Genomic DNA, 13,935 nt, shown 5'->3' with positions numbered 1-13,935 from the left:
GAAGGGAAAAGAATGAGGGAAATAAAGATGAGAAAAAAAAAGAATGTATGTAAGGAAGAAACAAGAGAGGAAAAGGAAGAAAGGAAGAAAGGAAGGAAGGAAGGAAGGAAGGAAGGAAAGAAAAAATAAGGAAAGGAAAGTCAGACAGTATTAAGAGAGAGAGAGAGAGAGAGAGAGAGAGAGAGAGAGAGAGAGAGAGAGAGAGAGAGAGAGAGAGAGAGAGAGAGAGAGAGAGAGAGAGAGAGAGAGAGAGAGAGAGAGAGAGAGAGAGAGAGAGAGAGAGAGAGAGAGAGAGAGAGAGAGAGAATAATGGAAAGAAAGACAAGAGAAAAAGAAGGCAGAAATAATAATATATGCGAGGAAGGAATTAAAGAGGAAAAGGGAAGGGAAACAATGATGGGAGTTATCGTCCACCATGGCCATAACGAAGAGGGTGAGGATAGACATCGAGGGTGAAGAGGGGAAGGGAAGATAATGCTACTCAACGGTCTTCCCTTCCTCTTCCTCCGCCTCCTCCTCCTCCTCTTTCTGCTCGTCTTTATCATCCCCTCCTCCTCCTCCGCCTTCCCCTCCTTCTCCTTCCCTTCCTCTTCCTTCCCTTCTTCTTCCACCTCCTCCTCCTCCTCCTCTTTCTGCTCGTCCTCCTCGTCTTCGTCATCCCGTCCTCCTCCTCCGCCTTCCCCTCATTCTCCTTCCCTTCCCCTTCCTTCCCTTCTTCTTCCTCCTCCTCCTCCCCTCTCACTTCCTTTTCCTCCTCCTCCTCCTCCTCCTCCTCCTCTTCGTCCCCTTTTCCTCCTCCTCCTCCTCCTCCTCTTCGTCCCCTTTTCCACGCCGCCTATCAACTACCAACACACACACACACACACACACACACACACACACACACACACACACAGTCACATGCATATATACATAAACCAATACAAGTGAAGAATAAATAGATGCAAATAAACTCTGTCGGTCTTCGTAAACTAGATATAAAAAACAACAACAAAAAAATGGCTTATGTGATTTTTCTTGCTTCAGGTCAGAGCAGATTTTTATTCAATTTATTCGCGTACATTTTATTTTTTTGCGCTTTTTTTTAGCTCAAGTACATAATAATATTAATCCCTTATTTAAAACCCAGATTCTTTTTACCTGTTCTTTTGAGTATGTATAGATTTTAGCTTAACCCTTGTCTATTTAAATAATGATCATGATAATAATGATGGTGATGATGATGGTGATGATGATAATGTGTTCTCGTGTTGCAGTTAAGCGTCCAAGTCCTTCCTTCCTTCCTTCCTCCTCTCTTCGGTCAACAAAACCTCCCCGACAGACAGACTGCAAGCGCCGCGTACTACTTCGTCCTCTCTGCCCGCCGCCAAATATATTTTACCCAAAGACAGTCGCTGCATTTTCCCTTTTTCCCTCAGGCGCACAAAAAATCTATATCCCCCTTCCAATACTATTAAGTTATCTGGTAGGCAGACAGCGGCGCGCGGGCCCTTTACGAGCGGGGCCACCTGAACGAGCAAGGCAGCGGCGAGTGGTGGCTCGGAGGCTGCCGTCCCCCGCGCGGTGCCGTCCAGCGCGTGCGTCCCGTCCAGACCGCCGCCCGCTGCCTGGCGCACAACGCAGCCTGGAAGTAGCAGAACCACCGGCGAGGCAAACTTCCCTTCACCTGAACGTGCCGTTAATTAGGGATTTTTCTCTTTCGCTATATCGGAAAGGAAAAAACTGTAGAGAGGTAGTTTTTAGGGGGCAGAAAGTGTCATGTTTCTGCTGAATTTCGACCGTGCAAGGGTTTCGATCACGAGTTAGCGAACAGGTCCCCTCGGGGTACGACACGTTCTCCCACCACGTGCTGGCGGGGTGAGGGGACGAACGGAGGCCGCCTGGAGGCTCAGTGTGGCTCTTGACTACTGAGTGAGGGGAGGGAGTGCGCGCGGCAGCCGTGAAGCATCAGTGTGACGAGTGAGTGACGCGACCCGACGCGGCCCCGGCGGTTACACGGGCCCGGGGCACACGCACGCCGCCGGCCGGGGCTGTGAAGGCTGGAGGCAGAGAAATGATGTTAAGGAAGCCAGGAAGAGTGAACCCATGACGCCGAGAATGTTTGCGTGCCGCGTCCAGGCAATGTTGACACTCTTGGGTAAACGCCTTGCGGGAGGAGCCGTGATTCGCTGCAAAGTTCATCTCGGGGGCGGCAGGCACGAGCACGGGGAGGCTGTGAGGGGCGAGGCGGCGCTGAAAAACCTAACCTTCACCTCACAGCGGCTGAAATGACTATCGCACTTGAGTCTGGCGAGCGAGTGGAGGCTGGAGGGTGAGTGAGAGGCTGGTGAGAGCGGTGAGTGCCCTGCTCCGGCCACTGACACCCCAGCAGCGGCAGGCACCCCAGGGACACACTCGCCTGTCAGCCCTCGCGGAATCAGTGTTCAATTTCCTCCCCCGCCCCGAGCATTGCGCGTGCCGCCCCCGAGAGGCCCGGAATCCTCCAGCCCGTGTTATCAACCCTGACATATGGGAGGAAAGCGACCGTGTATGTTTTTAACTCCCTAAAAAATAGTCACCCAACATATACACTCTGCGACTTGTTTCACGTCAGGCGGAGCGCGGCGCCGCTACAAACGCGCTCGTAACTTGAATGGAATTTGTACTTCGTTTGCCGGTGAAAGCGTTGATGGTGATGGAAAGGCGGAGGACACACAGGTGGGCCAGGGCTCCCTACACCTGTATACCTGTCTACGGGGTGGTGAGGGGAAGGGGGAGGGAGAGAGGGACAGGTTGATTTATGGTGGCGGTGGTGATGCCTGCTTAAGGTAGACGGATGATGGTGGTGAGGCAGGACAGGTAAGGTAGGTGGAGGGAGGGAGGGAGAGAGGGAGAGAAAGAGGACGAGAGGGAAAGGAGGGAAGTAATTAAGAGATAGGAAGAGCTGTGACAGGTTAGGTGAAAGATTATATTAGGTAGAAAGGAACACTTATTGCACTTTACGCTTATTTGTCTAACTGTCTACCATCTATCAGTATCTATCTCCTTCAGTGCGGATATCTATTAAAGAAGAAGGAATAGGTGTTAGCTTAGATAAAAGACTGAATAAGTTAAAATGAAATATAGCTTAAACTTTGTGCCTGTCTATCTGTCCATCTATCCGTCTGTTCCTATCTATCTCAATCTCTCTCTCTCTCTCTCTCTTTGTGTCGATTTCAAAGCGTGTATTGTATCTTTACGCAAAAACATTTAAACGACATGCAGACTTCATCCAATTACACTTTTTCTCTTTGTGTCGCTGTCTGTGTCTGTGTGTGTGTGTGTGTGTGTGTGTGTGTGTGTGTGTGTCGCAACGATCATCAAACTCGTTCCCGACAACTCTGAGCGCGGAAAAGAGTAAAAAAAAAAAAAAGAAAAGGAAAAAAAAAAGGAAATGGAAAATAGTGAGTCTCGGAGAACCCAGTCGAAAAAAATCACCCTCAGAATTTCCTTGTGTGTGTGTGTGTGTGTGTGTTTATCCTCGCCTTTCTTCGCTACTTCACACAACTTTAGGCAAGAAAGAAAAGGAAACCCACAAAAAGAGTTACACACACACACACACACACACACACACACACACACACACACACACACACACACACACACACACACATTTTTCATTTCTACACCTTCCTGGCACTCTTTGTCTCTCCATCTCCTCTTCCTCCTCCTTCTCTTCCTCTTCCTCCTCCTCCTCCTCCTCCTCCTCCTCCTCCTCTGTTCTTCAAGTCTCTCCTCTTTCTCTTGGCATTCTCTTAGTCCCCATCTTGAGAGAGAGAGAGAGAGAGAGAGAGAGAGAGAGAGAGAGAGAGAGAGAGTCTTTACTTCTAAGACTTGGGTAGAGGACGACCGCGGAGAGAGAGAGAGAGAGAGAGAGAGAGAGAGAGAGAGAGAGAGAGAGAGAGAGGTGGAGGTGGTAAAGGAGAAAGAAGTGGTGGTCATTTCGTGTGTGTGTGTGTGTGTGTGTGTGTGTGTGTGTGTGTTTTAGGACTGCTCGGGATTGTGAGTCCATTTCGTGTGCGCGTTTTTTTGTGGTCTGGGTTGAAAGAGCGAAGGGAAATGAAGGGGAAGGGAAAGGAAATAGAAGGGGAAGGAAAGGAAAGAGGAAAGTTTAGAAAGGAGAATTAAGGAAAAGGAAAGTGAAGTGAAGAAGGAAAATTGAGAACATAGATAGGGAAAAAAAATATGCAACGGAAAGGAAAATAACGGGTAAGAGAAGGAATAGGAAAAGAAAGGAAAAGTTAGGAAGAGAGAGAAAGGAAAGTGAATGGAAAGAAATGGAAAGTTGGGAGGAGGAATGGCTACACACACACACACACACACACACACACACACACACACACACACACACACGTTAAACTTTTCTCTGCCACTTCTTTTTATTGCAACTTAACTTTCACAGACACTCAAGTTCCCATTTTTCCTCCCCATCACTGTCCCCTCCTCCCATCTCTCCCTCCTTTTCCTCTCCTCCTTCAATTCCTTTCCTTTCTCTACCCGTCCTACTGTTTTCCTGCTGATTTTTAACGTTCAATCTTCTTTACCTTTCCTTACATCCCTTCCCACATTCCTTTTCTCATCTCTTCCTTCTTTTTCCTTTCCTCTCGTCTCCTTCCTTCATTTTTTCATTCCTATTATTTATTTCCTTTTTCTATGTTCACTTCTTCCTTTTTTTGCTTTTTCCACTTAATTTTTCATTCCCTTCCTTCTATTTCTCTCTTTTTGTCTCCTTTTCCTGTTTTCCCTAGTCCCATTCCTTCCTTTTTTCCCTCTCAATGCTTTCTTTTCCTTTTCTGCTTTCCCTTCTTCCATTTTTTTTGCTCTTTTTACTTATTTTTCATTCCTTTCCTTCCATTTCTCATTCATTTTTTTCTTCGCCTCCTTTTTTTTCCTTTCCTCCTTCATGAGAGAGAAAGAAACAAGGAAACAATGAGAACAAGAGGAAGGAAGAAACAGAATAATCAGTGCAAGGAAGGACGAGAGGAAGGGAGGAAGGATGAGGGAAGGGACAGGTATAAGGTGTGTAGATTAATGTTAGGCGTCGCATATTTCAGGTTCGGGATCCACTTGCTACCCGAGAAATATATATCTTGTAGTAAGTTTGAAGGGACGAGACGGGACGGGAGGGAAGGGAAGGGAGGAGAGAGACAGAGGGTGGTGAAGGGGCGAGATGGGATGGGAGGGAGGGAGGGGAAGGGAGAGAGACGGAGCGTGACGGGAAGGGAGGGAGAGAAGAAGAAACTGGATGAAGGAAATAGGAGAGGGGACGAAGAGGGAAGGAAAGGGAGAGAGAAGGAGAGGGACGGAGTTTGTCGGAAGGGAAGCAATAGGAAAGGGGATGAGGGTGAGAAGGGAGAGGAAGGAAGGGAACAGAGGAGTGAGAGAGGGAAGGCAGAGAAGAAAAAGGAATTAGGGAAAGAAATGGTAAGTGAGAAAGATGGAGGAGGGAAGAGAGGAAAGTTAGAGAAAGGAGAAGGAAGGAAGAATGGGAAAGAAGGAAGGAGGAGAGGAAGGAACGAAGGGAAATGAGAAAGAAGAGAGAAGGGTTAGAAAAGAAGAAAGGAAAAGAAGGGAAACAAGGAAAAGAGGAGATGGAGAGAGGGAGGGACTTTAATAAGGGGGGAGGTAAGACGTATGGAGGAAGGGAGAGAAAGAGAGATGGGAGGAAGGGAGAAAGGGAGAGAAGAGGAATACTAGAATTTGAGGTATGGGAGTCAGGGAGGAGTAGGGAGAGAAGGGAGGAAGGAAGGGAGGGAAACTTGAATATGAGGCATAGCAAAGGGAGGGAAGGGAGGGAGGAAAAGAGGGAGAAAAATGATGACGTGGCTTAATGTTGGAGGGTAAAAATTTTATCGGTTCATAGTCTCTCTCTCTCTCTCCCCTTTCTGTTTGTCTCTTCCTTCCGGAGAATCATTATTGTATGTTAACTGTCTCCGTTTCCTCCTCCTCCTCCTCCTCCTCCTCCTCCTCGTCTTCCCACTCGGAGGTAAACACAGCAGCCTTAGCTAACACAAAGACATTACAGCCTCTCTCTCTAATTATTATTTCTGCCTATCTCCTTTTTCTCACTTTTCCTTTCTATTCTTATTTCTTTTTTTTCTTTTCTAGTTTTTTTTCTTTCTCCTTCCCCTCTTTGAAACATTACTCTCTCTCTCTCTCTCTCCATTGCTCGCCTTCCCCCCCACAACTCTTCCTAACACTTCCCTTCACTGCTGTTCCTCTTCCGCCGCTTCCTCTTACTCCTCCCTCCCTTCCTTCTCTCTTTCTTTCTCTCTTTCTCTCTCTCTCTCTCTCTCTCTCTCTCTCTCTCTCTCTCTCTAGTCTTCCAGTTGTTTTTTTTCCCACATTCTATCTTCTCTATCTATCTATCTATCTATCTATCTATCTATCTATCTATTTAACATATTTTTATCTATTTTTCTATCTATTTATCTATCTATCCATGTCTTTTTCCTTTCTTTTTAGCTTCATTTTCTACATTTTTCGTTCTTTTTGTGATTTTATAAAGTTAGTGATATCAAAGTGTGTACTATGAAAACATTACTACTACTACTACTACTACTACTACTACTACTACTACTATTACTGCTACTCCTACTACTACTACTACTACTACTACTACAACTACTAACTACTTCTACTACTACTTCTATTACTACTACCACTACTACTACTACTACTACTACTACTGCTGTTGCTTCCTCTCTCTCTCCTTCCTCTCTTTCTTTCAACCTCCCCCTCTCGTTTTCCTATTTCCTCCCTTCCTTCCCTCTCTCATTTCCCTCCTTCCCAGTTTTTTCCTTTCTCCTTTCTTTCTTTTTCCATCTTCCTTCCTGCCCTCCTTTCCTTCTCTATGTTATCTTCTTCCTTCTCTCCATCTTTTTTTCCATTCTCCCTTTCCTCTTTTCTTCCCTTCTTCTTTTTTTCCTTCTCGTCTCTTTCGTCTTTCCCTCCTTCTTGTTTTACTTGTATTCTTTCCTCTAAAACACTCTTTCTTCTATTTTTTCTCTCCAGTCACTCTTCTCTCTCTCTCCCTCACTTCCCTCCCCTCTTCCTCCCTTCCTTCCCCACTCCCACATGCACCTCCATCTCCACCTGGGCAGCCCCGTTTTCCATTCTCTAAAAAAAGTGGAATTCGGTGGAACAAGTTTGGTGGAAAAGGAGAATAATGGAAGGCGCGTGGAGGCGTTACTGTTGGTTGAGGGTGAAGGAAGGAAGGAAGGAAGGAGGGAGGGAAGGAAGGAGGGAGGGAGGGAAGGAAGGAAGGAAGGAAGGAAGGAAGGGAGGGAGGGAGGGAAGGAAAGAAGGAAGGAAGGAAGGAAGGAAGGAAGGAAAGAAGGAGGGAGGGAAGGATGGAAGAGAGGAAGGAAGGAAAGTAAAAAGGAAAGAAGGAAGGAAGGAAGGAGGGACGGGGGAGGGATGGAGAGAAGGAAGGAAGGAGGAAAGGAGGGAAGGAAGGAAGGAAGGAAAGAAGGAGGGAAGAAAGGAAGGAGGGAAGGAAGGAATGATGTTACGTAGGGGAAGGAAGAGGGAATTTGTAAGTCTCTTTGTCCTTTGATTGAAGAAGGAGAAAAGGAAGGAAAGAAGAAAGGAAGGAAGGAGGGAAGAAATGGAGACTGAAAAATAGGTGTTGAAATATTTTTGTGAGTGTAAAAGAAGCAAAATGAAAGAGGAAAGGATAGAATAGGAATAAATAAGAATTAAAGTTATTCGTGTGTTTACAAATGAAAGATAGAAGGAATGAATCAGTAAGTTGGGGAAAGGAAAGGACAGTTGAAGTATATTTTGTGTTAATTAATGAATGGAAGAACAGGAAGCACGAAGGAAAAGCAAAATATACCCAAAGCTATTTTTTTGTATTCAGAAAGTAAAAAAAAAAAAAGAAAGCAAGGAATGAAGGAAGGAGCGAAAAAAAAAAGTTTGGTGACTTAACGTTCAAGTGCTGGGGAAGAGAAAAGAGAGGAGGAGAGAAGAATGGAAAAGGAAGAAGTGAAGGAGGGAGAGAAGGAGAGAAGAAAGGAAGAAGGATAGGGGAGAGTAAGGACCTGAGGCGCATGTGTGGGAGTCAATGATGCATGAGAGAAAGGAAGGAAGGAAGAAGGGAAGGAAGGAAGGAAGAGAGGAAGCAAAAGAAGAAAAAAACTGGAAAAAGATAGGAAAGAGGGTTGGAAGCAGGAACAAAGGAAGTGAAGGAGAAGAAGAAGAAGGAGGAGGAGGAGGAGGAGGAGGAGGAGGAGGAGGAGATGGCCGAGCGATATTTTTGAGAAGCAAGAGAAATGAGGGAGAAGCGAAAAATGTGAGCGAGAGAGAGAGAGAGAGAGAGAGAGAGAGAGAGAGAGAGAGAGAGAGAGAGAGAGAGAGAGAGAGAGAGAGAGAGAGGATAAACACACACGCACAAACCTTCACACAGTCAGGTCTGGCCAGTGTCTTGTCAACAAACATTTGCCTCCTCAGGGAAAACTCCGGTGAGGCGAACACACACACACACACACACACACACACACACACACACACACACACACACACACACACACACACTTGGTAGACATTTCTTTTTTTTAATCTTTTTTTTTTACGTTACATAGTGCAATTTTAGATATTCTCTCTCTCTCTCTCTCTCTCTCTCTCCTTTCTTTTTTCAAGTGTTTTCTTTACTCCATTCAAAATTCTCTCTGGAGTGTTGCATGTCCCTCCCCCTCCTTCTCTCCCCCCTCTCTCTCTCGCACCCCGGCAGGAAGGACTTAAGTATATATAATTAGGCCAGTTTGTTAGCGGGGGTGACTAACGCGTTTCAGGTTTTATGCTAATGGGGTATGAGAGGCGAGGTGGTGGTGGTGGAGGTGGTGGTGGTGGAGGTGGTGGTGGTGGCGGTGGTGGTGGTGGTGGTATTAGGCTTGGTAATTACCGCGGTGTAGCAATAGGTGATCATTTTGTAATATTGTTAGGAGGTTGATTCACGAACATGGGTGAGAGAGAGAGAGAGAGAGAGAGAGAGAGAGAGAGAGAGAGAGAGAGAGAGAGAGAGAGAGAGAGAGAGAGAGAGAGAGAGAGTATGGTGAAGTGTTTCTTTGCAATACAGGAAGGGATGAAGGAAGGAAGGAGGAAAAGTAAAACCAGGGGAAGATATTAAAGTTGGAAACGAGATAAGAATAAATAAAGGAAAGGAGGAAAGAGGGAAGGAAGGAAGGAAGGGAAGACAAGAGACAGAGAAGGTTCAACAAGGAACAAAAAATGAAAGAAGGAAGGAAGGAAAGAGGGAAGGTATTAGAGGGAATAGGAAGGAAGGAAGGAGAAAAAAGGAAGATCGATGATATAAAACAAAATAAGGTAACAGAAAGGAAGGAAGGAAGGAAGGAAGGAAGGAAGGATAAAAGGTCCAAACAGAGACAGAATAAGGACAAAAAATATCAGTACGACATAGCAAAATATAAACAAAAAGACAATTCAAGTAATGTAAAATAAAATACGACATAAAAAACGTAAAGGAAGGAAATAAGGAAGAAGGGAGGGAAGGAAGTAGCGAGGGAGGACAAAGGAGCAATCATTATGTAAGGCAAGTTTACCCACAGCACGAAGGGAGGACATGCATCAGGTGGGCGTTCAGGTAAATGCTCAGGTAGACGGTGGACCAGGGGGAGGGGGGGGGGGGAGGGGGGGGGAGGGGAGGGAGGGAAGATGAAAGGAAGATTAGTTGTATACAAGGACAGAGAGAGAGAGAGAGAGAGAGAGAGAGAGAGAGAGAGAGAGAGAGAGAGAGAGAGAGAGAGAGAGAGAGGAAAAAGGAAATAGTAGTAGTAGCAGTAGTAGTAGTAGTAGTAGTAGTAGCAGTAGGGGAGAGACTATCACAGCAGCATATAAGGGAGAGGAAAAAGTAGGGAGAAAGGAAAATGCTGGAAATATGGACAAAGGGAGGGGGAGGGGGAGGGGAGGGGTAAAGGTAAGAGAAGCGAGACTGGGTAAGGGAAGGGGAGAGGTAAAAGGAAGGGGGGAAATGGAGGGAAATGGGAGTAAAGATGTTAGTCAATGAGGGGGAAGGGAGAAAGGTAGGGAAGGGGAAAGAGAGGCAATTGACATGCAAGGAATGAGGAAGGGGAGAAAGCGGTAGGGGAGAGGGAGGAAGGGGAGGAGGAGGGGGAGGAAATGTAATACCAATAACAAAGATCTGGAGGGAGAGGGAAGGTAAGGGAGGGGAGGGGAGGAGAGAGGGAGAGAGGGGAGGGGAGGAGAGGGGGAGAGAAGGAGGGAAGGTAAGGGAGGGGAGGAGAGGGGGAGAGAGGGAGGGAAAGTAAAGATTAATAGTTGTACGCAAAAGGAAGGGAAGGGAGAGAGAGAGAGAGAGAGAGAGAGAGAGAGAGAGAGAGAGAGAGAGAGAGAGAGAGAGAGAGAGAGAGAGAGAGAGAGAGAGAGAGAGAGAGAGAAGCGGAAAGTGGGTAAGGAAAGGGAGTTAGAAGAAAGGGAAAGTAGAAAGTAGTTAAGGAAACGAAAGGAGAGGAGAAGGGAAGATAAAAGGAAAGTTAAGACAGATAGAAAGAAAGGAAAGGAAAAGGAAGGTAAAGTAAGGTAAGGTAAGAGAGGGAGGAGGAGGAAAGGCAAAGATTAGTAGATATGTAAAGGGAAGGAAAGGGAAAGGAAAGGGAAGAAGGGAAAGTAGAAAAAGGCAAGGAAATAAGAGAAAGGGAAAGTTGAGAGACGTTACATATGGGAAGGGAAAGGTAAGGTTAGGCAAGGAGGTAAGGAAATGAAAGGGAAGAGGGGAAAGGGAAAGTTAACATAGGTAGAGAGGACAGGTAAGGTAAGATAAAGCAAGGTAAGGGGGTTAGGAAATGAAAGGGAAGAGGGGAAAGGGAAAGTTAATATAGGTAGAGAGGAAAGGTAAGGTAAGATAAAGCAAGGTAAGGGGGCAAGGAAACGAAAGGGAAGAGGGGAAAGGGAAAGTTAACATAGGTAGAGAGGTGAGGTAAGGTAAGGTAAAGCAAGGTAAGGGGGTAAGGAAAGCAAAAGGGAAGTGAAAGTGAAAGTTAATTAAGACAGGTAGCATGAAGGAGAGGAAACATAAGGTAAGGTAGGGAGTGAAAGGGAAAAGGGGGGGGGAGGGGGGAGGGGAAGGCAAGGTGGCGTGTTGATGGACAGGTAGCGGCGCCGAGTAGTTAGGGAAGCAGGTAGATAATTAGGTGAGTAGACGCGTGGGTGAAGGTTAGGCCGTGTTTACCTGAGCGTGAGGAAAGCCTGTTGAGGAAACTACTGTAGGGGAGGAGGAGGAGGAGGAGGAGGTAGGGATGGTACTGGGAAAGGAGGGGGCGTGGGAGGGTGTAAGAGGGGAGACATTAAGGTAGGTAGGTAGGTAGGTAAGGAAGAGCGCATGAAGGGAAGTTAGTAGCAGTGTTGGTAGATGCGTGGGTAGATAGTAAGGAAGGTAGGAAGGTAGGTAGGTTGACAGACAGTTTTAAGCAGTCAAGGAAGATAGGAGGTGGTAGGTCAGGCAGGAAGGCGGGGTAGGCAGGCAGCAGGCAGGTAATTAAGCAGGCAGCAGGCAGGTAATTAAGCAGGCAGGCAGCAGGCAGGTAATTAAGCAGGCAGGCAGCAGGCAGGTAATTAAGCAGGCAGGCAGCAGGCAGGTAATTAAGCAGGTAGGCAGCAGGCAGGTAATTAAGCAGGCAGGCAGCAGGCAGGCAGCAAGCAGGCCTCGCGCGGCCAACCGGTGCATGATCGGCCGCTGGCTCCTCCCGCGTCCCATTTCCCGTGTAAATTATTTGTTTTCCACGAGGCGCCTGGGACGGCCGGCCATTCTCCCGTGCATTAAGGAGTATTGGCTTTTAATATTTCACCTCGCAAATACTTCCGATAATATTCGCGCGAAATATTCCCGGGCGAGGAGGAGCCCGGCGAAATATGGCGGAGTCGGTGCAGAAAATGTACTTTACGGAGCCCATGAATACCTCGCGGCCGCGCTGCCCTCAGCGGCGACTCCGCGGCCCGCCAGGCTGGGCGGGGATGGCTTGCTGGTGTGGTGCTGCGCGCGTGCCGGTGTTATTGTTGTTATTATTATTATTACTATTATTATTATCATCCTCATTATTATCATTATTGTTCCAGATGACGAAGTGTTTCAAAGCTCATTAGATCTTTATCACGAACACAAACACACACACACACACACACACACACACACACACACACACACACACACACGTGCGGGTGCCTCCCTCTGGTGCCACAGGATGACGTGAACACAGCCCGTGGTCATGGAGACAATGGTCGTCAGAAGGTCGTGTCGGCGCTGCTAACGCGCCATGGGCGTCCTCCTGCCGCTGCCGCCACCCACACACGCGCCCTGCACCGCGCCCCGGACACTGCTCCGCCCGGTGGCCGCGGCGTCGGTGCCGCCTTCAGGAGGTGCGCGGCGCGGCCTGGCCCATCTTGGACCTCTGCAGGGTCCCAGCGGCAAGGACCCGCCGGTGTGCCATGGCTCTGAACCGCCCCGCATGACACCCGACGCCCGCCCTGCCCGGCGTCAGGACCCCCGCCAGCCTGAAGGGGCCGTCTTGCCCCTGGACGGCCCCCCCTCCAGGCACGCGGCTGACGGGCGGCCGGGCAGCCTGACCCCCGCCGCTCACCTGCACATGTCGGCCGGGCCGCGGTCACGTGACGTGACCACGAGTCCGGAAGGCGGTGTCCCCCCTGTGTCCCCCGTTACCCATGGTGCTGTTCGTGTTTCCCTGCCCCCCCTGCCCCTGACACCCCCGGGACCCGCCGCCCCGACCTGTGCTTCGAGGACTCTCCAGCAACACCTGAACACAAGTCCCGGGACCACGGACAAGACCGGAAGCGCCATGAACTCGGCCCGCCCTTGGCTGTGGAGGAGCCCCGAGGATGTCAAGGACTTGCCTGGGCCTGTGACATCCCGCGAGGCAGCTCAGTCCATCTCCGACACGCCTCCAGGAGCCGCGGCCACCCCCGCCCCCAGCCAGGCGATGGGTGCCACGGCCCCGCGAAGGAACCCCCAGCCCTCAGGCCCCCTGAAGCCCCTGCGGCTGCACCTGGTCCTCGTGGTGCTGCTGCTCACGTTCTCCATGGCAGAAGGTGAGTGCCAACACTTTGTCTGTCCGTCCTTATGGTGTCGGTGACGTGTGTCTTGGGGCTGTCAGTGACGTGTGTCTGTGTGTGTGTCAGCGTCGCCGCCAGGCAATGCCTCGCGCCGATTTATACTCGTCCTTTATCTGTTCACGATGGACGAGGCTGCGGCGGAAGGAGACGCGGTGCTGCCGGCGCTGTGAGGCTGTGCGGAGAGGTGGCTCCCTTGGGTGGGGCAGGGTGAGGGAGGAGAGGGGAGGGAGGGGGGCACGGGAGGAGAGGGGACGGCAACGGAGGGGAGGGGATTAGAGGGGAGGGGAAGGGAGGGGAGAACGGGAGAGGTGAGGGCAACGGAGGAGAGGGGAGGGGAAGGGATGGGAGTGGAGAGGAGGGAAAGGGAGGGGAGCGGAGGGGAAGAGAAAGTGTAGCTTTAACAGAACAATGTGAACAGTAACACAAAACACCAACGAGAACACGCGACAACAACAACAGCAGAAACAACAACAACAACAACAACAACAACAACAGCATCCTTGACCCATAATCATCAGTTTCACGTGACATACCACCTCGAGCCCTTACATCACCTCCCCTCCCCTCCCCTTCCCCCCCCTTCCCCTACCCTCCCTGAGCAGCTCCATCCCTCTTCCTCTTATCACCCTCCCGCCCTTCTTGTCCATTCATTTATTCACAGATTCATATATTCCTTCATTAATTCAGCCGCATGGTCTCTCTCTCTCTCTCTCTCTCTCTCTCTCTCTCTCTCTCTCTCTCTCTCTCTGTTAATTACTGTCTAAATTTTTCTACATCAATTATTCCTTATTCAAACTTCACCTACCAGTCAGT

General features: G+C 48.8%; 1 protein-coding gene across 1 annotated transcript; it reads left to right on the top strand.

Annotated features, from left to right (window-relative positions):
* Window positions 1-1,207: 1,207 nt before the first annotated feature.
* On the top strand, window positions 1,208-13,303 carry LOC127003934 (nascent polypeptide-associated complex subunit alpha, muscle-specific form-like). Its single transcript, XM_050871032.1, has 2 exons — window positions 1,208-1,959; window positions 12,112-13,303. The coding sequence occupies exon 2, from the start codon at window positions 12,309-12,311 to the stop codon at window positions 13,140-13,142; it is 834 nt and encodes a 277-aa protein (XP_050726989.1). The 5' UTR covers window positions 1,208-1,959; window positions 12,112-12,308; the 3' UTR covers window positions 13,143-13,303.
* Window positions 13,304-13,935: the final 632 nt, after the last annotated feature.

Source organism: Eriocheir sinensis, chromosome 26 (genome assembly GCF_024679095.1).
Source record: "Eriocheir sinensis breed Jianghai 21 chromosome 26, ASM2467909v1, whole genome shotgun sequence".
NCBI lineage: Eukaryota > Metazoa > Arthropoda > Malacostraca > Decapoda > Varunidae > Eriocheir > Eriocheir sinensis.
This window is presented reverse-complemented; position numbering and strand designations above follow the sequence as displayed.